This window comes from Lygodium microphyllum, chromosome 26 (genome assembly GCF_053477565.2).
Source record: "Lygodium microphyllum isolate KBCC chromosome 26, Lygodium_microphyllum_v1.1.10, whole genome shotgun sequence".
Classification (NCBI taxonomy): domain Eukaryota; kingdom Viridiplantae; phylum Streptophyta; class Polypodiopsida; order Schizaeales; family Lygodiaceae; genus Lygodium; species Lygodium microphyllum.
In genome coordinates, this window is record NC_141160.1 from 71,438,436 (window position 1) to 71,462,983 (window position 24,548).

At 43.8% G+C, this 24,548-nt stretch overlaps 1 protein-coding gene across 1 annotated transcript; it reads right to left on the reverse strand.

The window, feature by feature from the left end:
* Positions 1-352: 352 nt before the first annotated feature.
* Positions 353-19,400, reverse strand: LOC148013393 (serine carboxypeptidase-like 42). Its single transcript, XM_087667534.1, has 10 exons — positions 18,465-19,400; positions 15,038-15,145; positions 14,835-14,930; positions 14,570-14,662; positions 14,381-14,463; positions 13,981-14,262; positions 13,639-13,772; positions 2,020-2,112; positions 909-1,026; positions 353-824 (listed from the first exon to the last, which is right to left on the reverse strand). Exons 1-10 carry the CDS (start codon positions 18,709-18,711, stop codon positions 681-683), a joined length of 1,398 nt encoding a protein of 465 aa, XP_087523660.1. The 5' UTR covers positions 18,712-19,400; the 3' UTR covers positions 353-680.
* Positions 19,401-24,548: the final 5,148 nt, after the last annotated feature.

Here is a 24,548-nt window from a genome sequence, read left to right on the forward strand (position 1 = left end):
TGTATTCGTACGGCTCAATTTTGTCGGTTGTCGATTCAAACGTGGCAGTCCAAATGCGAAGCATTGTATGTAGATAGCACATGATTGGACTAAATGCTCACGAAGGTCGGTTTTTCATTATGCAGTCTGAGCAATGTACACTAGCCCTAAGAGTGTCCTGACACTTTCCTTTTTAACAGAAACTCCTTTAATCGGAGGTTCAATTGGTGGGTTGAAGAAAATCCTTTTAAGGCCTTTCGTTTGGGCAAAAGAGCATCCTAGAAAGATCTGTACGTCTTTTCTGACTTTAGAATCCTCTGTTGGACATCACGTTGAATTGAATTAAGTGCTTGTGATCCATTTTTGAGAGAGAGAGAGAGAGAGAGAGAGAGAGCATCAGCTCCTTCACTCGGTCTCTATAGTTTTAGTGTTAGCATGAGTTCTGGTACTTGTATACTGGAGTTTTAAATGGTATGACATGATAGAGTTTCGATTGCTTAAATCACCTTGTATGTAGAGCAAACTGCTGCTTGGCCACAAGTCCTGGTGATCTTACGAGTTTTGGTAAAATCTTACATGTTGTTGTGCCCCTTATGCAGATGCCTATTCTGAGATCACACAATTCTTGATCTAAGCCTTCTGGTGTTTACATATTGAACTGTGTGACGTGTGTGCACAGCAGCTGTCCTAGCTGCAGGGTCTTACTGTGATGGTAAAGAACTGCCAGATAGAAAAATTCTGAACAGCAACAATGCACGGCTAGGTTGCGAGTAAGGAACCATGTGGGCTGCTCCTCGGACTGTTGCATAAGTTAAGTTTCCATAGGCAATTGTCCACCCTCCCACCTGTCATGCAATTTCAAATTTTGTTAGAAAACCCAGGTCAACAAAACCACTCTGAAACTGGAATGCAAATATTATAGGACATACCTGGCCATCCTGATACCAAGCACTGTAGGGTACAGAGGTGGGTAGCCGGAGATCTTCTGCAACTTCACGAATTAAGGTTCGTGTTCCAATTAAGGGAACAACGGAGTCTTGATCCCCACTGGAATATAGCAGATGCATATGGTGTAAATAGCAAAGTTTCTTTAGCTTCGGATTTCTTAAAAGCTTACAATTGTTTGAATGTATTAAGATTGTAGTAGGCTCTACTATAACATGTTTTCTTTCTACAGAGAAAACCTTCTGTCAAACAGGCACTTCAAAACATTTCATTCATTCCAGAAATCTAACATAGTAATTTTTGTGAAGTTTGGATTTGTCACATGGTAGGGATTTTCTATTTGCCTGAGCACCCCCTCCCTCCTGAGTTTTAAGGTAAGGACAATGAACCAATTAGGTAATACGGACTATCCCAATCTATAGCCTTCTGTACCTCCTTCACAAAGACCCCTCCCTTATACTCAATACCCTGGCAAGTAAAAGTGACTCTCTCCATGAAGGATTTTGAATCAAAGAAATAGAAGTCTTTGCAAAGGGCCTTTTGGCCAACCAAGCCTTGTCAAGGTTGGCAAGACACCACAAGACTACCATGTTAAGAAAAAAAATTGAAGTGTGCCAAAAGGATGATCTTCATTCACGGAACAGTCACCTCCCTCAGGACAACACCAGCAGAAATCATGGAGCCCACTTCCCAAAACATTAATCCTCGAACACCCTATGTATATAATCTGTACAAATGAATAGAGCTCTCATTCTTATGTGTGCAATTTTTGAGCTTCTACTTCTCTATCTGGCCTGTCTAGCCATTGGACAGGAAATCAAGAGATGAGTAGGAGTCTCATAATTCATCACTTGTGGTGCAGAAGATGCATCTACCAAGGGAGATCATCCGGCACTAAGAGTGTGACGTCTTCCAATTTTCCTGAGAATATATTTGATGTTGAAACAACTACCACAAGTAAGCAACACAATCTCTAAAGGTCAAGACAAGTCCCTTTTCAAGTTCTGAAACAGATTGCAACTACTAATGCTTCTGTAGCTTAAAGCTGTGCAGAATTTTGGATGTCAAATAAAAAATCATGAGCAAGGTTGATACCTGAATGCCCAAATGCGAAGACCATTTGTGTAAAGATTTTTTAGCAAGGGAACCATACTGGTACGTGCATCATCCAAGTTGTAATCAACAAGCCTGAAAGTCAACATAGAAAATGTCAGGTTTCACAGCTGAATGCATTTCCTGTTTCATGGACAAGATTACTTCACAGCCAAAGGTTCTGTTACCAAGAAAATCGTCAACCTAGTCCAAAATGTAGACATCTTTGTACTTTGGAGATTGTAAAAACATAGATAGATGGAGGGAATTTGGATGCCCACAAGTTCAACATTAAAAACATGAACGTCTTGAGAGCTAGTCACAAGCTAACTTCCCCTTTTTTCCCACCTCCACATCAAGAAAAATAAGGCAGCCAACAGCTCAAATAACAATGGAAAAAGTAAAATAACTTATAACAGAGTGCTATTAAGGAAAAAAATAGTGTGGACATTAAAGTTGTATTCAAAACTGGCCTTTGGGTGCTTAACAAAAATTTTGGCTAAAACATCTGCACATGTAACCATGATAAGCAGAGGAGATTCCTTGCATGATTGAGCAAGGAATTGCAGTCTTTTGTGAAGGCATCTTTTAGGAATGACCCTGTTGATAGACTCAACATTGCAGTCTACATAAACACCCTGCTGATCTAACATCAGGCTAGGATCACCAAGCCCCAGTTTTGGTGAGGACCTACAATCCTCTCCCTCTTATCCAGAGCAACCCTGGATCTCTAATCATACGTCTAAGAAATGCTTTCACACGTAACTGCAAACGTGATTTACTGCCCCTCTTAACTACAAGAGTACTGCTAACAGAATTTGCAGCCCAGAGAAATTGCAAACCCAGATTTTCTGGAAGTAATAAGAATCTAGAATGGACCAATCACGGCAAATGGCCTGCTGGCACCAACTCTTAGCCAGGTAAGCTTGCGGATCACCATTTGTCCAGAAGTTTAAGAAATCAAATCCAATCCCCAAATGAGTTGGCTTGCCCCAAATTAGGGTCCCAAAAATGCGTAGACCTTTCATGTGTCCTGAAGAAAGGAGAATGATCAAGGAGCTCCACACTAGGGCTACATCATCTGCTCCTCGAGTGAAAGGCACTCTTAAAAGTTCAAGATGAATATCCTCAAAACTCTGATAATGAGTGCAGCAGTCTATCCTTGAAACATGGATTGAGACCTATAGCTCTATTCCCTACAACAAATTGAATGTTAGTATCTGGCAAAAACCTAAAAAGTGGACCAAGGACTCTTTTTGGAATTCCAGCTCTGGGAAGGCAGCCTTTCCCTCTCTTTGAGGAGGCAACGTGCATTGCCATCACAAGCTACCAAAGTGGTTCTTTCCCAAGAGTGTCCTGAACAACCATTAGAGCAGCCAGCCTCGAAACATGACGTCACTATTAGTTGATTTATTTGCACCAGATTTTGGCCACCTGGTGTCATCATCTCTGGCTGACCTGATTTTATGGTGCCTTTATCAGCTGGCCAACTTTCTTCCTCCTAATGCTCATCGTCAACAAACTCAGTTACTTGCAAGTCCCATTGGAGAGAGGGAGCTAGTGCCGGTGCTGAACCGGTGACTCACTGTTGTCTTGTACTATCTATTGTTTTGGTGTATGGATTCCATTTCCCAAGCATGCTTCTGAGTTCTTTGCAATGTCTAGTTTTATTTGCAGTCGCTCTCTTCCCCTTTGTGTCGTGCACTCTGTTACAACAGTTTCACACACTTCCATCACTGCACCCACTTCTAACATGATACCAGACGTCCATGTTCAGTCCTAAGGTGGTGTTTTCTGCTGCTGCAGGTCTGCCAACACTCTCTACTGCTGTTGCTCATCTTTCCCTGTCTACTGCTGCTCAGGCAACCCGTTCATAACCAAACTTAGCCTGTTTCCAGCCTTCTGTTGCCTGCATTTTAACTAAAGCAGCCTGCATTTTCAATTTCTGCATTACTTTATTCCTGTATGGCTGCATTTAATGCTCAGGTAGTCTGTGTTTTCCTAATCAGCATCTGCATTTTCTGCATTTATTGCTCTTGCAGGCTAGACAACTCCCCCCCCAGCCCTGTGCCAGTCCCCCCTCCCCCCGGCAATGCGGCCCCCTGCCCTGCGCCCCCCACCTGCCCCACCTGCGCTCCGCTTTTCCCCCCCTGGCCGCCCGCTGCCCCCCCCCGCCTGTTCCCTTACCAACCCCCTAGCCATTGTCCTTCCCCACGCGCTGCCCCCGCCGTCTCCACCTTGAGGCCCGGCCAAGAGGTCACACAACCGTTTTGAAAACAGCAATTCCCCTCCCCCCCCCTGCAGCAACCCCGCCACCCCCGGTAGCACAGCAACGTGATAAGTAGGTTCCCAACAAGGACGTGCAATTGAAACCTCTGGTCAGATGTCGGCGCATTCTGCGAGTGCCCTCCAGTCAAATACCTTGCGCATCATCCTCTCTAAGGAACAGCTCTTAGCCGTCCGTGCCACAGAGCTGGAGTTGAAAGAAACAGCAATCTTTGGTCAGGTCATTGGACACTCCCCATCGAGGGCCCAACTGCGGGATTGGCTCCACTCCACGCCGCGCATTGGCACAGCGTAGATCGTGGAGGTGGTCCTCATGGGCCAAGGGATCTTCATGGTTTGACTCACCTCTACGAACGTAGCTCGTGAGTTAGTGGAGAGCTCACCCTATGCCTCCACGAAGGGGGTCATTCACATGGTTCCCTGGTATAGCGATTTCACAGTAGAGACATTTGCACTCCACAACAGATTTCTCAAACATCCAGTCACCTTACTTTTCCCCAGACTGGCAGTAGAGTACCGCCAGTTAGTGGAAGACTTTGGACGGCTCTTCGGCGCAGTTCTTCCTGCCTCCTTTGCGGATGCAGTGACAGTTGCAGGAGTCCCAAAGGTACAAGTGGCAATGAAAGACACAAAGAGTATACCCAAGTTCCTAGAGATTGAGGCAAGATGTCACTCCTTTGGGTAGCAGGTCATCGTGACTGGGCAACCAGGTCAGTGTCTGCACTACCACGACATTGGACATCAAGCAACAGATTGCACGCATTTCGGAGCCAAGGCGATAACTGCCGACAGGCCCGCAAGTGGACGATGACGGCTTCACACGGGTCCAAAGACAACACAAAGGGAGACTGCTAGGGGGGCCAAGGTCAGCTCCTCAGACACAACCTCGTCAACAGAGATCAGGAGGGCAAGCAACACCCCCCCGGTAGAGCACTCCACAGCCCGCCCCACCTAGCAGGACCACAGTCCCCCACATCCGCCGCCCGTGCCACAAACTACCTCACCTCAGATCCCACAGCCCCCACACCCACCCCCCTCCCCACCTCCCATGAATCCCCAACTAACCTTGGTCCACGGGCCCCCCCTTCCAAGGGAACTAGCCCTCCCCCACACTCGTCACACGCCTCTAACCAACCAACCATCCCTCATTCCTCTCCCCCCCCCACCACCTCCCCTCCCGAGCACCCCCCTGATCCACACCTAGTAAAGGTGATCCCTCCTAGACCCACCCCCCCTCCCACAGGAGGTGATGAGCCACACACGCCTACATCCTCCTCGCACTAGCAATCCTGCCCCCCCCCCCCACACAACCACCAGCTCATCTGCCCCTGCCGCCTGTCACGCCTTCCCGAGACGGGCACAGTTGTTACCACAAAAGTTCTTCCGCAGTGGCCCGTGGTCTTACTTGAGAGTTGCAAAGCGTGGAGAGTTCCCACTACCTCCAGAGGTGGGGATCTTCGTGGTGCGTAAGTCAAGGAGAGGCAAGGTCCATCTACTACCATGCCTTTTTCCTTCAGTCCTCTCACTCAAGGGATTGGACGATGATAGATAGAGGAGGAGGTGAAGAGTTAGGTGGCGGACCACATCTCCCAGTGGATGGGAGAAAAAGGACTAGCACTATTTGCACAGCAGTGGCCAGGTTACATGATGGACATTAACTGATGGGCTGGTGCCGAGGTCCCACACTTGAGCATTATCTTTCGTGCCCCTCCACAATGGAGAGCTCCGATGGACATGATCAAGTGGTCCCTAGCACAGGCGGCCCGTTTCTACCAATATACAAAGTCACAACTCTCAGCATGGCTGATAGATGCATTGGTAGTACCACCTGGAGCATCTATCATCCCCATGGTTCGTGCCCGAGGGCCACCATGGGGGACTGGAATTCGCCATCCAAGCCTATGGCAAAGTGTACTTGTATGCCCCATAGTTCTTCATCCTCATCAGCAGCTTCCACACCGAACAGATGCCTGTTCAGTCAATCACAGGTTTCCCCATGAGCTTGCACCTGGCATCTTGGAATGTGAATAGTCTCCACTACAGTGGCGCACATGGTTCCAAGAAGTTGATTGTTCGGCAGGAGTTGCAACTGGCCCTTACAGGACGGATAGACATTCTACTTCTGCAGGAGCACAAACTCACCCCCAACCAAGCCCATCGGGTAGGGAAGGTTCTCCAAGCAGGTCATACACCTACTAGGAATATGCCATCGGTGCCCACGACAGGAGTGGAGGTGTATGCACCTCTATTGGCCCGAGCCTTACCGCCTACATACGGGATCATGGGGCAATTGTGGCAGGGAGGGTTCTATGGGTCAGGTTGGATATTGGGGACTCATGCATCAGAGTCCTCAATATCTATGCTCCCACTGAGGTCAAGGCATGCAGCAGGTTCTAGGTGGAGATTGCAGCAGCACTCCCAGAGGTGGACTCCTAGATTGTTGAAGGAGACTTCAACAACCTGGAGGCTTTAGAGGACCAGTAGGATAGAGGCAGAAACTACCAATGGCTGGGGAGAAGCAAGAGGCATGGGAGATCTTCCTACTGGCAGTAGGAGCTCGCAATGCTTGGAGAGACCTAGCGTTCCACAGGACGGAAAGGTCGTTGGATTTCTGGAGGGGATACAGACGGCTAGGCGGAGTCCTGCTAGAGCAGTTGGATAGACTCTATGTGGGAGGGTGGGGATGCTCTCACGGAGGTCAGATAGGACAATTGGCTAGCACCACTCTGTCTGATCACTGTCCGGTCTTCCTGACACTTGATCCCTCAATATCTTCCCTAGATACACGATCCTGTCGGATCCCTAACTCGATCTATAAGAGAGAGGAGGTGAAGAGGTAGATTGAGCAGATTTGGATGAGAGAGTGGAGCAAGAGGGACCAGATCCCAAAGGAGGTTGCAAAGGTCCTAGCCACGTCGAGCAATATCTGCCAGGAGGCAGCCCTAAAGGCCAGATAGCAATGCTGGGAGGAGAAGAGAGCACTCCGGCGCAACCTAGCAGCTACGCAGAGACTACTACAGGAGACACCAGGGGATCCCATCCTCCACACACAAGAGGTGCGCGCACGAGCAACCATCGCCGGCCTAGAGGACAAGCGCTCGGAGTTCTCATTCCGTACCTTGGCAGCCTTTTGGGCATGGAAGGGGAACACGATGTGCAGGGAGTTCTTTCGGGCACACCAGCCCCGCACCTTAGGAGAGCAAATACACAGTCTTCGGGATTAGTATGGGAGGATTCGCTCTAGCCCAGACGAGGTGATGGAGATTGCCACCGACTATTATAGACGCCTTTTCCAACATGAGACAACCTCAGCCAGAGGACAGCGATGCAGGTAGCAAGTCTGGGATCACATCCCGTCCCTCGTCGCAGAGGAGATGGGATGCTCCCTCCTAGCCCCCTTCACAGAGAAGGAACTAGAGAAGGCTTTCCACACACAAGACGGGCAGAAATGCCCGAGAGTGGATGGTCTCTCTAAGGCCTTCTTTACTACGTACTGGGAGGTGGTGAAGGACCTCTTACTGATGGTCTTCCAGGAGATTTTCACTTCATGACAGATCCCAAGGAGTCTTTCGGCAAGCCTTATTAGTCTTCTCCCCAAAGGGGGAGACCGGTTGGAGCTTTCCCAGTGGAGACCAATCACTTTATTGTCAGTGGCCTATAAGGCACAGGCAAAGATGATTGGAAGGCGACTACGCCCCGTGCTTCCAGACATCACTCATTACACACAGACAGGCTTTGTCCAGGACAGGAGCATCCTAGAGAATGTATTCACTTTCTTTGAGACAACAGAGTGGGCTCAGCACAATGGGCAGAGACTCGCCATACTACTCTTGGATTTCGAGAAATCTTATGTCCTAGAGGACACCATGGTGAGGTTGGGTTCCCCCCAAGCTTGGATTCGCGGGGTCTCCGCACTTTACAGTTCGGCCACCAACAAGGTTCTCATAGGCGGTAGGTGAGGGGAGGAGTTTCGGCTAGAGAGATCGGTCTGGCAAGGCTGCCCCTTGGACCCGTACCTATTCCTACTCTTTGCAGAGGCGATGTCTCGCTTCCTCAGGTCACGTGAGCGGATTACGCGGCTTCCAGTGAGAGAGAAGACTGAGTTGCTAGACTCAGAGTATACAGATGATACAGCACTCTACATAGAGGAGGATGAGTTGATACTGGAGAGAGTGAGGCTGGCTCTTGAGGTGTTCTATTCTGTAGCGGGAGAGAAAATGAATTGGCGAAAGTCGGTTGGTTTCCTCACAGACCCGGACTCTAGCACGGAGTGGGGCATCCACCTAGGATTTAGATGGGTGAGCAGAGGGTAGACCGTCTGTTACCTAGGGTTCCAAGTGGAACTCGACATCACTCCCGCCCAACAGTTTCTTCCAATCGTCGATTCTATTCGAAGCAAGTTGACCTACTAAAGCACGGCTCGCTTCTCACTAGCACGCCGGGCCCTAGTGGTTAGCCAGTTCCTCCTAGCAACGGCTTGGTACATCGCCTTGTGTTGGTGTCTCCTCATCCTGCGTGGTGCAGCTTCACCACCTAGTGCAGAATTTCCTTTGGTCCGGGTCAGACAGTTCCAGGGATTCCACGGCTAAGGTGGCGTGGGCAACCATCATACAGCATCGGTCAGAGGGAGGGCTTGGGATCATAGACCCAGAGTATCAGAGTATGGCCCTCCTGGGCAAGCTAGTTGTCCGCGGCCTCACACCAAGAGGACAGACCTGGAAGGTCCTATTGCAAGAGGGTCTTCAGGATTGTAAACCAAGGCTCAGCGATGAGTGGAGGCCGTCCCTGAGATGAATCTTCACGTCAGCCCAGATCACCTTTCCTACACAGCTTGCTCCGTGTGTGGCAAGGCCTCCGTAAGGCCCTAATCCAAAGCCCCCCAGGCTGCCAGGAGGAGATAGACCGTCAACCGGTGGTCTAGAAGCCCCAAGTCAGAGATCGGAAAGGTCACAGATTGGCGAGCGCCCCCACATCCAGTGGGCTGGTTGGGAGGCCGGCCCGACTCATACCATCAGGACATGGCGGAAGGTGTACAGGATGGTGGATGAGAAGATGTTGCAGCGAGTATCACACTGCCACAGAGGAGCATATTTAGGAGAAGGGAGATAGACGCAGCAATACCTCAGGAGTGGCTTGGTTCTACAATATGAGAGCCGCAAGAGGTATGGGCCGCTAGGGTTTCACCAACAGGCATCCCTCTACAGGTAGCAGGTAGAGTGGGCAGCATTCCACCTGGGACTTTCTTCACCGTACAGGAGGGGGGCATCTGGCTCTTGACAGAGGGCAGCAAGATGAGTGGATAGTTGTCCTTTCATGGAGGAGGATCCGGGTGATTGACCTACAGGGGAAGACATGGCGGTTGGACCCTTTTGTCTTCTGGACGAAGCTCAGGGAGTGGTGCCTCTGGATCTGGGAGGGCAGGCCACTTGATGAGCTAGAGTGGGATCCGGGAGAGTAGCTATAGTCGACCATTGTAGTCGCCAAGAAGCCACCAAGGTTCCTAGAGTACACTGGTAGGATTGGCAGACACGTACTGATGCAAGAGAATATGGATTGGGTACCATCACATAGCAGGCACTGGGCGGAGCACAGCATCATAGAGCCTTTTCGACGAACCTTCTAGCTCCGCCTATGGGATAGCTAGAGGCCAAGGAGGGTATCGTATTTCTTATGGCTAGTGACACATGGAGGCTTGGCGGTGAGAAGTTGGCTTGCCCAAATGCAGGAGGGTGGTTGTAAGTGCTACACACAACAGCCTCTGGAAACCCCAAAGCATTGCCTTCGATCGTGTGAGGCGGCGCAGCTCGTATGGAGAGGAGCATGCCACATCCTTCGCCGTATAGCACCCACCCTTGGATGTATCTCATGGGGAGCTTTCTGTTGGCAGGCAGTCAGCCAGGGCTGTCACCTTCTATATGAGGCCGGGATGCAGGATACGATATTCATTATCGAGGCAGAGTCGTGCGCAGTGGTCAGTTTGGAGGCTCTATCCATCCGCCGGTACTGGAGCCCACAGCAGACTGCTCTGAGGTATGGGAGATCATAAGGAGTCTTACTGGGTAGCATATCTAGAAAGCGCAGTGTCAGGAGGCTTTTGATGGAGAGAGACTTTCAGAACAGGCGACCTTAGCAGAGCTCTGGACCTCCATCATCCACTCCCTCCGCAGCCAATGGGATCAAGTGCAGGGCGAGTCCAAGGCTCATCAGGAGCTTGGATGTCATTTCATGCTCACTTGGGACAGCCAAGTCCTGTTTTTCGTGAAGCAGGCAAGCAACCCCAGATGGCGATACACCCCCCCTCCATGGCTTCTTGCCCCCATCCCCCCTACACCGCATTGAGAGGCTTGTATACATGATGTATTTGTGACTTTCATCAGCTCCAGATAGTCTGTCGAGCATGAGTACTCTGTTGTAATCAACTTTTTTGAGTAATATAATCAATCACATTTTACTTGCAAAAAAAAAAAAGACAATTGAATTTTCACGTCTTTGGGCTGTAATCTTCATTATTGATCCCTTTCTGGCTGTGTTTGATCAGATTTTACTCTTCTACAGCAGTCGTTTTGTGATCAGTAGTCCTCTACACTACATGTGAACTCATAACAAGTGTAATCTGTGATGTGTTTTGTCTATATACTCTCTCTCTACATCTCTTCTTTTCTTCATCTTCACTTCTTATCCTCTCCAATGGCACCTCCTTATTGTTCTATTGATGATAAGCTTCATGGTTCTGATTACCTAACCCGGAATGGCATCATAAAAGCTTGGTTTGTGTAGAGGCGCATGTGGTACATGGTTTCAAGAACTATTGTGTATCCCTAGATTCCAACTCCTCTTCCAAATGATTGGGACCACGACAACAAGGACGCAAGTCTTACTCGGGATACAAATGATGTGCAAGCTTATTATATGCTTCTCTAGTGCATTTCTAAAGAGATCCTTCTAGCAACTTCCTCTTGCAAGACAACTTCAAAGGTGTGGGAGAAGTTACAAATGTTGTGCGAGGCTCCATTGACCATGCAAGCTGTGACCCTCTATGGTTAGCTCTAGCAAATGAAGCTCAAGCCAAAGGATACTATTCAATCTTTTCTACTTCATGTTACACAAGTGCACAATCAACTTCAGTACATGCAATCTGCACTTTTCGAGGCTCATCTCGTGAGGCACAAAAGGATTCATATTCTATCAAGAAGGGGAAGGGTATGGCAGCCTCTCCCTCTGTTGCTTTCTACTGCCCGAGATGCAATCATCCCTACAAGCTGAATGCCAAAGAGGAAGTGTGAGAGGGTGGTGAGGTAAGACAATTGGGTCTCATCTATATAGGTATATAGGTGCAAAGAACCCAAAGAGGGGCTTCCCTTCCGCATCAACCAAAGTCTAGCAAGTTTTAAAATCTTGGAGCTAGGATTGATATCCAAGTTCATGATGGATTGTTTCTTGAAACAGAGCGAGATTTGTTCCAAGTCCAAGCTCACATAAAGGGGCTCTATCGCGATCTGATTGAAAGCAGGGAATCTATGGTCACATATGCTACTACAGAAGCATTGTTGACAAACATAGAGAGCTACTATGATTTTTTGATGTTTGCAACAATTGGTTTAATGAACATTGACATCAAGTTCTCCCCGAGACACCTTGATGGTGGCTTGATCACCCAATACTTGGGTATACATGGTCCTATTCTAATTGTCATTATCATATGTACTGTGATGAGTTATTACCATTGTATATCGTATTGTACAAGATCACCCATGATCTGAGAGAGGGTGTTAGCAAATTAATCAATTTACGTGTGAGTCTGTGTTTATTTGTGGGCTAGGCATTAATTATACAGTCAGTTGACTTACTTCCACCGAATCTTGGTCACCTGATATCATTATTTCCGTCAACATAGTCAATTACTTGCAAGTCGTGTTGGAGAGAGGAAGCCGATGCTAGTGCCTACCCATCCAGTGACTCACTCTTGTGTTGTACTATCTCTTGTTTTGGTATATGGATTCCATCTCCCGAGCATTCTTCCGAGTTCTTTGCAGTGTTCTTCTTTTATTTGCAGCCACTCTCTTCCTCTTTGTGTTGTGCAATCTATTACAGCAGTTTCACATACTTCTCGGCAGTCTACAACATTTCGACGGACTCGGAAAGGGGTGTCCAAAACTCCACTGACCCCAAGCGACCTAGGAGTGAGACACACTTTTTGTGGTTGGCATTTTCACTACTCGAAGTTCAGCCCGTGAATCAAGTAGTGCCCTCTCGGGTTGAAGCATGGCATGACCTTGGAGATGATCCACCAGCGCAAAATATCCTTCTTTAATTAATCCAATTAAGAATCAAGCACAATCAAGGCATTCAGCCCTAATATCATTGTCCAAGAAAACATTCCTTTATTCCCATGGCAACTTATCATCACAGACCCCTGCCATCCAAACGACAATCCAGAAATCAATTGATTGTAAAAGCATTTAGCATGTTGTTCGATTAACACCCACGTCTGAAAATTTACCATCTATGCCTATTTTTATATCCAGAATCAAAAGAATTTGTAGCCCCTTGGCATTTTGCATTTTTGTTCAACATTGTTCAGACCAAGGGGATAAGTCATTCATATGCTTAAAAGATTTGTTAGATCCACATCAGACTTCAACGTGACAATCAAGAATTTGTCCCTCACACCACCTTGTTCAGCAACATCGGATTAGTCAAACTTAACAAAAGATGCTTGAGGGTGCAGTCAAAAAATTCTGGCCACAACATCACCCTGTATGACATCAAAATCCCTTAGGCATTTCTGAAGCCTCCAAGCTATGTACCCACAGCAATGAAAACCTCATGTGGTGTGATGCATGTTGCAGACTCGTGAGCTGTAGATGAACATATGACAACAAAAACCTGATTCACTGATGCTAGATGTGAATGCACGCTGTAGCCAGGGCACCAACAATAGCAAATTCCAATGACAAACTTCTGACATCAAACACAATGAGACCACAAAATTATACGCATTTTTCAGATCAAGCGGATTTTCACCTGCTTGTTGTTAGTCCTTTCTCAGAAGCACTGTTTGCAGAAACTTACTACACTAATATCTGATGCGCAACCAAGTACAAAATGAAATGTATCTATAATGAAATGAATAGAAAACATGCCAAGCTTTTAAGTGTCCTCTGAGATAACCTCAGAGCAGCCAGGTGTGCACAGAAGAAAAAGCTCTAACAAGTGCTTCTGACCTCTATGCAAACAGAAGCATTATTGATGCTTTTTGAACTTTGCATCAACTGACTATGTGGGCAGAATGACAAGATATACAGAACAATGCATGTTTTCAGTAAGCATTCATACCCACTGCACATGGACCATGGATAAGGTAGTTTTGTGACATTTGCATGTAGTGCATGCTGAACTTCTGGCAAATTCAGGTACGAGTTTCGTTCATTTGTGATGCATATGTCAACTCCATTGCTCATTTGAGCCATCTGCATAAAGCATGGTTATTAATAAACATTTTAGTGCAAATGTGCAAACTTAACAACTGTATTTATTAACATGGCATAAAGTTGTGTAATTCTGCTAAAAACAAATAAAATCTCCCTCTACCTTGACTTCATTAGTCAAACAGTTATTATAAGAATTGTTATACTAGTACTACCACTATTAATTAAAATAATCACAACTGACCCATACCGTCTTTCTAAGCCGCAGTTCTTGATGGACAAGAGAAGTCTCACAAACATCCAGGGTGATATCATAATTATTAGTGTAATTACCAAGTTCATCATCGGCCTGCATAAGGGCATTTGTACAGGAATCTGTGACATTGTGTGTCTCAGGCCCCAAAGTATAATATTCAAATTTACAAAAGGTATTAATATCCTCATAAACAGTGTCCGAAATGACTCCATGAGACCACAAGTAGTCATAAGTTGCCGAGGTATCAACATCAAGTCTCAAGAGTGGATTGCCTATCTGCAAGAGAGACAAATGTCAGCACTTTGAAGAGAAACTTGCACATCAATTAACACTATGATCAGAAAGGGAAAACATTTGCAAACAGCTTGTCAAGACGAGCTGATAATTGACTCACAGCTATTCCTTTGAGATTGAATCTAAACCCATCAGAGCCCTTGTATGCAAGTACACTTGATGCAAGCTGCGGAACATAATGGCCTGCGCTTTAACAAGGCATAGGATAAGTGATCTACGGATATAATAACCGAGAACAAAAAAAGATGAGCAACAAAACAACAAAAGAACATTTACTTAAAGAAATTACCCGCATAACTCTCTCCAGCTATATAGAAATCATTACTTTTGTACTCAGGGAACTTCCCAAACCATCCCAGAAGAAATGCTAGTGAATCTGCAGCTGTGGACAACAACAACACATTCAACAAAGAACCTAAAATTTTCAAAAGGAGTGGCTGCATGAGTGCTATTAGATCCCACCGCAATAGGGTAAGCTCAAACTCCCATTACTACCACCTCCCACGGAAAGAGAAGATTAAACATGCAAGACAGGAGAGAGATCATGTATTAACCAGTTGATGCATCTCCAGTTGACATGTAATCTGTGCTAGTGTTGGAGTAAGACCATCCAACTCCAGCAGGAGATTCCAAAAATATAAGGTTTGAGGCTGTTTCAGCAAAGTTTAAGCTGTTAATTTATAGTCCAGAGGTGAGACAATTACTTGAAAAAACATTCGGATTTTTAGGAAAATGAAACCATAAACAAAGCCTTTACCTTTATTCCAGGACTGGTCATTTCTTACTAAAGTTCTTCCATCAACTCTAGGGAAAAACGGGCCTAACTCCGTAAATCCTCCACCTCCCAGTGAAGAGCATCCTGGACCTGCGAATTTAGTAACTTTCAGTTATAAGAGGATTATGGCTAAGCATACTGTCGAGTGTCACCAAGTTTACTTCTTTCATATTGAGCTGAAAAGCTCACACTATACTACTAAAAGAAAACAGTACATAAATATTCCACAAAAGAATGTCAGAAAGAAAGAAAGTTATATTAACACCTAGGGGATCAAAAGGTGAATAAAACTGATCCAAGGTATATATTGTCATGTGGACAAAACAAGACCACTCTTGCAAGCTATCCTTGATTAATACCTTTTAAAAAGGGAGCTCATGGCTCTCCTACTGTCCTTAAAATTCAACATAGGACTTGATGCTTTCCTGCACAGTAGAATCAGAAACTGCCTGATCAACTAAATCCATGTATCTTCGAGGTTTAGATGGTGTTGTTGAGGATAAGGAGTGACAAGTCTGATCAACTACTTAAGGTTATGGTGGAGAGATCTTAACAAATCTATGATGTCCTCTCTCAGCGTAAGTCTGTGCAACAACGTGGAGTCCTAAGCATCTCTGTTCAAGAAACAATAGTGATTTGATGTAGAGGTACAACACCATCAGTGGACAAAACAGAGAGCTGTCCTTGAATCTCATACTGGGCAAGGCATGTGCATGTAATTCTCCTCTATTTCAATGATAGTTGGCATCTTTAACACGTCCTATCCTCTCATAGCTTTTAGTGAATCTCCCAGTCTCAAGTCAAACCTGATGCAAAGAAGTTTGCAATTGGCCTAGAGCATAGCACATTACAATTTGTATGTGTACATCCATGTAATGCTCATAATCTCTATCCTAGTATGGTCCATCCCCATAGACTTGGTTCAACTGTCAGAAACAAAGGCAAAGATTGACAGCATGTAGACCATATTGTAGTGACAATGCATCCATATGACGCTGGCTATATTTGAACCATGTATACTTGTCATCTTTCCATCCATAATGCAGCCCCATATCCCTAGGGTGAACAGTGTTAAACAACAGAAATGAATTCGTATACACTACCTCCAATACTATGGCTCCAAACTTGGCCCCCAACGATGTCACTCATCTTTCTAGTGCTTCTTCTATTGCTGCTATCAAATTTCAAATGCTTTGCAGGAGTGTTGCATGGTTGGAGAAAAAAATTGGATTCCTACATACTAGCTAAGTATGAAGCATTGGAAAGAATCTTAGGGAGCACAAACAAAAAAAAAAGACAGTTGGAGAAAAAATTTGGATTCCTATATTAGCTAAGTATGAAGCACTGGAAAGACTCTTAGTTCATTTTGAAAAGGAGCACAAACCAAAAAAAAAAAAAACACAATAGGCTAGTGGAAAGGTAGGCTCCATACACCAAACCTAATATACCCTTGTGATAGTAGCAGCTATGTGTTTGGACCTGCTGTGCTTTTATTTATCTTCCCCCTTACCCTAGCTTCAGCAGCTCTCTGCATGGGAAGCTGGGGCAGATAAGCATGTAGCCTGAATGCTTTCATTGCTGTAGGTATAAAGAGATTTAGCCTAAACCTGACTGCGCAACAGGCAAAAAGAGATTTGTCTGAACCCAATTATGGCCACTAAGAAAACCTAAAATAGTAGCTCCTAATTTCACTATGCTCTTTCACATAGTAATGTATCGCCACCCATCAAATGGGTATGCAAGTGGGCTCTGAAGATCCAAAAGTGGGTTAATAACACAAAGATTAATTACAATGAAATATGTCTAGACTTTAGTAAGAACACGTGCATTTGAAATTTGGCTGAAATTTTTGGTTTAGGTCTAGCAGTCATTTTCAGAGGCTTACTTTGTGCTTGACTATATTCCTTCATATTCAGAATCAGGTTGACTGAAAGCTGCAGAGTTGTAGATCCCAGATTTATCTATACAATGTATCTCATTGACTGATTTCAAAATACAGACATAAAAGAACTGGGATTCAAGTTGGCCACTTTCTGATTACTGCAGTAGAATTTAGTAGGGCTTAAAATTAAAACCACTCTACATATATCTAAATTTTGTGAAAATCATGTCTAGCAGCATTTCTAGATATCTACAACTTTTCTTCTCATATCGTCAGCAAATTCTTGACAATTAAAGAGATACAAGCCTAACCCCTTTTACAAAAGAGATCTTGCCTCTGTTAAAGGAGATGGAATAATACAAAGACAAGAGGAGATCAAACCCTAACCTACTAACAGCAGCTTTAAACTTAAATCATGCTCTCAAGACACTTTCTAAGTTCTTAAACACTTGTCTGCATCACTCTGGGTGCAACCCCACGAGCTACAAACAGGGGCTGCACAATGGGAAGGAAGATGAGTGCTGCTGATGTTTTTTGGGGAGGCTTTTGTGTTCCCAAATGTAGTCAGATCCGATCCAACAACTGGTCCAGGTTCAAGGATTAGTCAAGTGGCCCCTATTCTCTATCTGGCGATCTTCCTTCGAGACGACTTGGTTAGTTCGATTTTGGAAGTGCATTTATTCCAACAGCAGCGGTTGTATCAGTTTGTATTTATACATGCTGGTTCTGTATGGGTTATAATCCATTCGAGTTTGAGGCTTATCAAGCAGTATTATTCTGCATTGCATAAGGTGTTCCTGGCTTGCACTTGTACCGAATTCATAACAATTTTCCTGACTGCACCACTGGGTTGCAATCACAATAATAACAAATAGGCCATGTCCATTAGTGGATGAGCTAGCTCTGGTAAAAGTTGACACTGTACAGATTGTTCAGTACTCATTATTTAAGTAATTTTCCAAAAATTGAACAAAACCAACACCAAAAACAATAAGCAATCAAAGATTGACACCAAACAACCTCTCCCTTTCTGCGAGCAAAGTTGTTAGGAAGCTCCACATTCAGATATCTGCATTGCGGCCCCTTTTTATCGCAACTTACTGGCCTCTGGAAAGAACAGTGACTGAATGCCCAGAATTTTCACGTACTAGGTTGTTAGCAAATCAAAATAGAGACTCGAATTTTCCTATCCACAGTCCAATGCTCTCCCATGACTGTATGCACAAGATGTGAGGCACAACTAACAAAAGGCGTTGATGAGGTGATAGAGGTTCGAGGATGACTCAATTTGAAACAGTCAAACGATAGTTTTTAGCTGGGACTTTGGAAGCCGCTCTTAGCTTGTCAGACTATAGCACATTGGATCTTCAAAGGATACTGCTTGGCGGATAGCAAGCATTAGTTACGGTCATTCAACAGGGATGATAACTGTAGGAACAGAAGTTTCTGATTGGAAGGCAAAACAAAATCTTTGAATTCGACCAAGCATTCTCTCTTTAACAATTGTTGAAGAAGGGAAAAAGCTACCTCCATTGAGCCACAGAGTAAGAGGCTTGGTGCTGCCATTGGTTTCTGCCTCCACGAAGTAGTAAAAGAGGGCGCGCCCAGCCGTCTCATTGACAGTGACATAGCCAGCATATTGCCTGAAGCTGACGTCGGGCTGGCCAGGCAGCCTGTCGACAAGGTCAGAGGAGGGAGCACCCAGGGCAGTGGGGACGACAGCGGCACACCACAGGAAACAGAGGATGCAGGGGACAAGGCCAGCCAGCGCCATGGAAGCGGAACGAGGGGAGCCCAGCTCGTGTCACGAAGGCGTCTAAAATAGGCTGGTGAGAGAACGACGGGGGCGGCACTGGGGGCAATGTGGGTGGAGGTAGTCTGTTTCTCTTTTCTTTCTTTCTTTCTTTCTTTTTTGGCCCTGCAGGTTGCTTCTTTGGGAATGGCTCCCGACCTTGGGATGGCGCCGGCAAATATATGGCCGGCATGGCGTGGGGTGGGGGGGCGTGATCCCCCACACGAGTACTCGAGCAACCCCGGTCCCCTCCAATCACCAAACCAGGAATCACGCAATCTCTCTCTCTCTCTCTCTCTCTCTCTCTCTCTGTGACACTGAGTGCGCAAAATGCATGACGCAGTAGCTTTCTGCAGGCTTTTTTCTTGGCCCTTTTTCCTCACACACCTCCACCCCCCCACCCCCCACCACACGCACACACACACTCTCTCTCTCTCTCTCTGGGCCTCAGAGCTCTCTCCCCCCACAAAACTTATAATTTACAAAGGAATCCACTCCGATGAATCTTGCAGGTGAGCTTGTGAGCTTTGTGATGTCGCGCGCGCGAATCAATGCCTTTGTAACGTCAAAGTATTCACGTTTTAACTTTGAAAAACCCCCCAGGAGCCAGGGCCCAGGCCCCTCTCTCTCTCTCTCTCTCTCTCTCTCTCTCTCTCTCTGTGTGTCTGTGTGTGGCATCTGCATGCAGCATTGCAGAAGAGAGATCCAGCGCTTTCTTGTATTATTCCTTTGCCTCCTGCAAAAAGCTCCGTACCCGATCGATCATTTGACAGGGAGGCTCCAATCTGACCAACATTTCTTGCTCCCTTTTATCCGAAAGGTTTGTTAAAGGTTGGTTATAATAATAATGGACACCCCAAATGCTCTCCATCATCTGTTTCGCCATAGCTTATAAACCCTCCACATGGTTTGCATTATCAGCCCGCATCATGCATGGCAGCATGAGTAGCGTTAAAGCGCTATGTCTTGTTATGAGTGGATATCGCAACGTGCCCTTCTTATGAAATGTGACTTGAAAATTAGCATGGACAATGAATAGAGCCATCGAGTCCCTCTCTCATCTTTAATTCTTTCACTTTGGCGATGCCAAGTATTTGACAATTCCCGTGCTTGTTTTTAGGCAATTTTACATTTGTATTAGTTGAATGTCAAGGGCCTACATCACCCTTGATTACCAACTCAACATGTGATCCCACTGCAACATTTTGCCTTGTGAACAATTAAAAAGATTCCGTGTCCCATCAGATGGCATATCTTATTAACAATGTTATGCATAACATACATAATTTTTGACACAGTCCGAGGCTCAAACCAAACAAATGACAGGCATTCCAGCAGACTTTCTTCTCACATGACATAGGGCATTCCATCAAATTTAGGCCTTATAAGCTTTGAAATTAGATTCTTCCTTGATCCTTCAACTAACGTGCATGGAAAATTAAATGCAATCTCACGGATAGCCTTGATGACTTCATTCTAATTGCTATAGCTTCAACTGACATGCATGGAAAATTAAATGCAATCTCATGGATAGCCTTGATGACTTCATTCTAATTGCTATAGCTTATTGAGACCCAACTTTCACACCAACCATGTTTGTCTATTATAACCCACATACAAATTTACTCTAACCTAAATTTTGAATAAATACCAAGGTTCGTACCATTGTATTGTCACATCACAACATTCTCTTTTGTTAAAGCTTCACATATATCAAGGTGTCAGTAGTGTATTGCATTGTTGTCATCATTTTCAATTCATATTTACATTAGTCATACTTTATGAAATTTGACCTCATGAACTCATAGGAAATACCAATTTGTGATCCTCAATGTAAATGTACTTTAAGTGGTGTACATCACAAAGTTAATGTTTGGTACTCACAAAGAGAGGTTAACTAATGCAAGTATTACATCTAAGTGCGTCATAACTACGTTTATAAGGCTTTAATAAAAAGGTATACTTGAGACTATGCTTTAGAGAACTATTGCACTTTAGTGCTCACCAAATAACATTTTAGACTACTTGTATAGTGTAGCATTCCAAAATATCATTTTAAATATTGATCACACCAAGGTTATGGATGCCAAATATTTTAGTTATAATTTTTGGCATTTTATAGAAAAGTTGAAGTAAAAAACTACAAGTTTAAAAGCTTTCACTTATTTTGACTAGTTGGGTAAAAAAATTTCATCATGCGCAACATTGCTAACTACATGCATCACTATATGCCTTACTTCACTCAAGACTTAAGGTCCTTAGGCTAAGTCTCAAATGGATCATATATATAGGTTTAAGGAAAGTCAAAAGTTGCAAGAATTGATTTCTTTTCTAAACCAAAGGAAATATGAATAGGAGATTAAAGTAGTAATTTACACTTATAAGTCCTTTTAGATATGGCAACTTATGACTTCGACATGTATGGTGTTGTATGAACCAATTTGTTTTTGCCTCTAGAAGAAGGATACCTCATCTTATTACTATATTATTTTAGCTATAGGTTCGGAAAGCCCTGAACCTCCAAAGGGCTTCCCGAACCTACCTCCTTTTCCAAACCTCCTTTCTTTAATCAAAAACCCCCTCCCTTCTTTTCTTTCTCACATGTAATATCTCATTTTCTCTTCCCCTTCCCTTTTTTCATTAAAGCCTCCCCTCCTCACCTCCTTTTTTTAAATTAAAACCCACTTCATTTTTTAATTAAATTTCTCCCCCCTCTCTCTCATGTGTAGGGCTTAGGTTCTCTCTCTCTCTCTCTCTCTCTCTCTCTCTCTCTCTCTCTCTCTCTCTCTCTATTAGATTAAACTTTTTAATTTAAACTTTTTAATTAAATATTTTAAAAGTTTTTTTTACTTTAAAAATTTTCCAACATAGTTTTTCACACACTTTGAGAAGGAGAGAGAAGAAGAAGGATAAAAAAAAGAAGACGAAGAGAGAAGGGGGAGAAAGAGAAAAGAGAATAGTCTTTTTTTAATTAAACATTTTTATTCTCCCCCTTCCCCTCTCTCTCATGCGTAGGGCCTAGGTTTTCTCTCTCTCAGATTAAACTTTTTAATGTAAACTTTTTGTTTAATTAAAATAAGGAGAGAGAGTGTGTGTGTGCAAAAAAGAAAGAAGAGTGGAGGGAGGGAGAGAGAGTGGGGGAACAGAGAGAAAGAGAATTATAGAGAGAGAAAATATAAAATTTAAGAGAGAGAGAGAGAGAGAGAAGAAAAGAAAAAAGAAAAAGAGAGGAGAGAGGGGGAGAGAGAGACACAGAGAAGAAAATGAGAGAGAGAAAATAAGAAGAGAAAGAATTTGAACACAGTGAGAGAACTATAGAGAGATGAAATATAAAATTTAAAAGAAAAAAAGAGAATTATAGAGAGAGAAAATATGAAATTTAAGAGAGAGAGAGAGAGAGAGAGGAAAAGAAAAAAGAAAAAGAGAGGAGAGAGGGGGAGAGAGACAAAGAGAAGAAAATGAGAGAGAAAATAAGAAGAAGAGAAAGAATTATAGAGAAAGGAAAGTTAAAATTTAAAAGAAAGAGAAAAGAAAAAGAAAAAAAAAGAATCTTTCTTTTTAATTAAAATAAGGAGAGAGAGAAATATACAAAGAGCAAAGAAGAAAGAAGAGGAGAGGGAGGGAACAAAGAGAGAGAATTATAGAGAGAGAGAGAGAAAGAGGAAAAGAAAAAAGGAAAAAAAAGGAGAGAGGGGAGACAGACAGAGATAAGAAAATGGGAGAGAGAAAATAATAAGAAGAAGAGAGAGAATTTGAACACAGAGAATTATAAAGAGAAGAAAGATAAAATTTAAAAGAAAAAGAAAAGAAAACAATTTAAAGAGAGAAGAAAAAAAAGAAAAAAGAGGAGAGAGAAGGAAAGGAGAGGAGAGGGGGGAGAGAGAGAGAAGAATAAGAATAAGAAGAAGAGAGAGGAAAAAAGGAATAGAGATGGGAAAAAAGAGAAAAGAGAAAAGTCTTCTTAAAATTTAAATATTTCTTGAGAGAGAGAGGATGGAAGAGAGAAGGAGAGAGGGGGGAAGAGAAAGAGAGAGAGAGAGAGAGAGAGAGAATATAAAATTTAAAAGAGAGGAGAGAAGAAAAATATAAAATTTAAAAGAGAGTGAGAGAAGGAAAAAAGGAAAATTAGGAGAAAGGGGAGAAGAAGAAAAGGGAACGGAGAGAGAGAGAGAGAAGAGAAGAGAGAGAATATAAACTTAAAAAGAGAATTATATATAAGGAAAAGATAAAATTTACATACTTTAAGAGAGACTGGGGGGGGAGAAAGTGAAAGAAGAAGAAGAAGAGAGAGAGAACATATAGAGAGAATTATAGAGAGAAAAAATATAAAATTTAAAAAGAGAGAGAGAATAAAAAATAGAGGAGAAAGAGAGAAGGAAAAGAGGAGAGAGAGAGAGAGAGAAAGAGAAAGAAGAAAAGTGCAAAGAGAAGAAAAGGAGAGAGAGAGAGAGAAAAGAAAATTTTTAAAAAGAGAATGAAGAGAAAGAGAGAGAGAGAAGAAGAAAAAAAAGGAAAAAAGAGGAGAGGGAGAGAGAAGGAAAAGAGAGGAGAGAGGAGGGAGAATAAAAGGAGAGAGAGAGAAGAAAAGCGGGGAGAGAAAAAAAGGAGAGAGAGAGAGAGAGAGAATCAGGAGAGGAAAAAAATAAACTAAAATAGAAGGCAAAGAGAGAGAGAGAGAGAGAGAAAATTAGACAGAGAATTTGGGGAGGGGAAGAGAGAGAGAGGAAAAAGAGGAGAGAGAAAGATGAGAAATGGATTGTTGAGCGAAGTTGCCGTGCAATAGCACGGCAACTTTGCTTTTAGCTATAGGTTCGGAAAGCCCCGAACCTCCAGAGGGCTTCCCGAACCTACCTCCTTTTCCAAACCTCTTTTCTTTAATCAAAAACCCCCTCCCTTCTTCTCTTTCTCACGTGTAATATCTCATTTTCTCTTCCCCTTCCCTTTTTTCATTAAAGCCTCACATCCTTTTTTAAAATTAAAACCCACTTCCTTTTTTTTTTTTAATTCCTCCCTCCTCCCCCCCTCTCTCTCATGTGTAGGGCTTAGGTTTTCTCTCTCTCTCTCTCTCTCTCTCCTTTAATTAAATCAAACTTCTTTTTAAATCAAAAGTTTCTCTCTCTCTCTCTCTCAGTTAGATTAAACTTTTTTAATTAAACATTTTAAAAGTTTTTTTTAATTTAAAATTTTTCGAACATAGTTTTTCATACACTTTGAGAAGGAGAGAGAATAAAAGAGAGAGAGAGAAGAAGAAGAAGATGAAGGATAAAAAGAAGAAGACGAAGAGAGAAGGGGGAGAAAGAGGAAATAAAATAGTCTTTTTTTAATTGAACATTTTTCTTCTCCCCCTCCCCCTCTCATGCGTAGGGCCTAGGTTTTCTCTCTCTCAGATTAAACTTTTTAATGTAAACTTTTTGTTTAATTAAAATAGAGAGAGAGAGAAATATACAAAGAGCAAAGAAGAAAGAAGAGGAGAGGGAGGGAACAAAGAGAAAGAGAATTATAGAGAGAGAGAGAGAGAGAGGAAAAGAAAAAAGAAAAAAAGAGGAGAGAGGGGAGACAGAGACAGAGATAAGAAAATGGGAGAGAGAAAATAATAAGAAGAAGAGAGAGAATTTGAACACATCTTATTACTATATTATTATAGCTATAGGTTCGGAAAGCCCCGAACCTCTAGAGGGCTTCCCAAACCTACATCCTTTTCCAAACCTCTTTTCTTTAATCAAAAACCCCCTTCCTTCTTCTCTCTCACGTGTAATATCTCATTTTCTCTTCCCCTTCCCTTTTTTCATTAAAGCCTCCCCTCCTCACCTCCTTTTTTA

What these genes read in the sequence shown, in the direction of transcription:
- LOC148013393 (XM_087667534.1), bottom strand. Translation starts at nt 18,711, where the DNA reads ATGGCGCTGGCTGGCCTTGTCCCCTGCATCCTCTGTTTCCTGTGGTGT. An exon ending in AACTGCGGCTTAGAAAGACG is followed by an intron (nt 13,773 to 13,980) that starts GTATGGGTCAGT and finishes TGCTTTATGCAG; the next exon opens with ATGGCTCAAATGAGCAATGG. An exon ending in CTTGGTATCAGGATGGCCAG is followed by an intron (nt 825 to 908) that starts GTATGTCCTATA and finishes ATTGCATGACAG; the next exon opens with GTGGGAGGGTGGACAATTGC.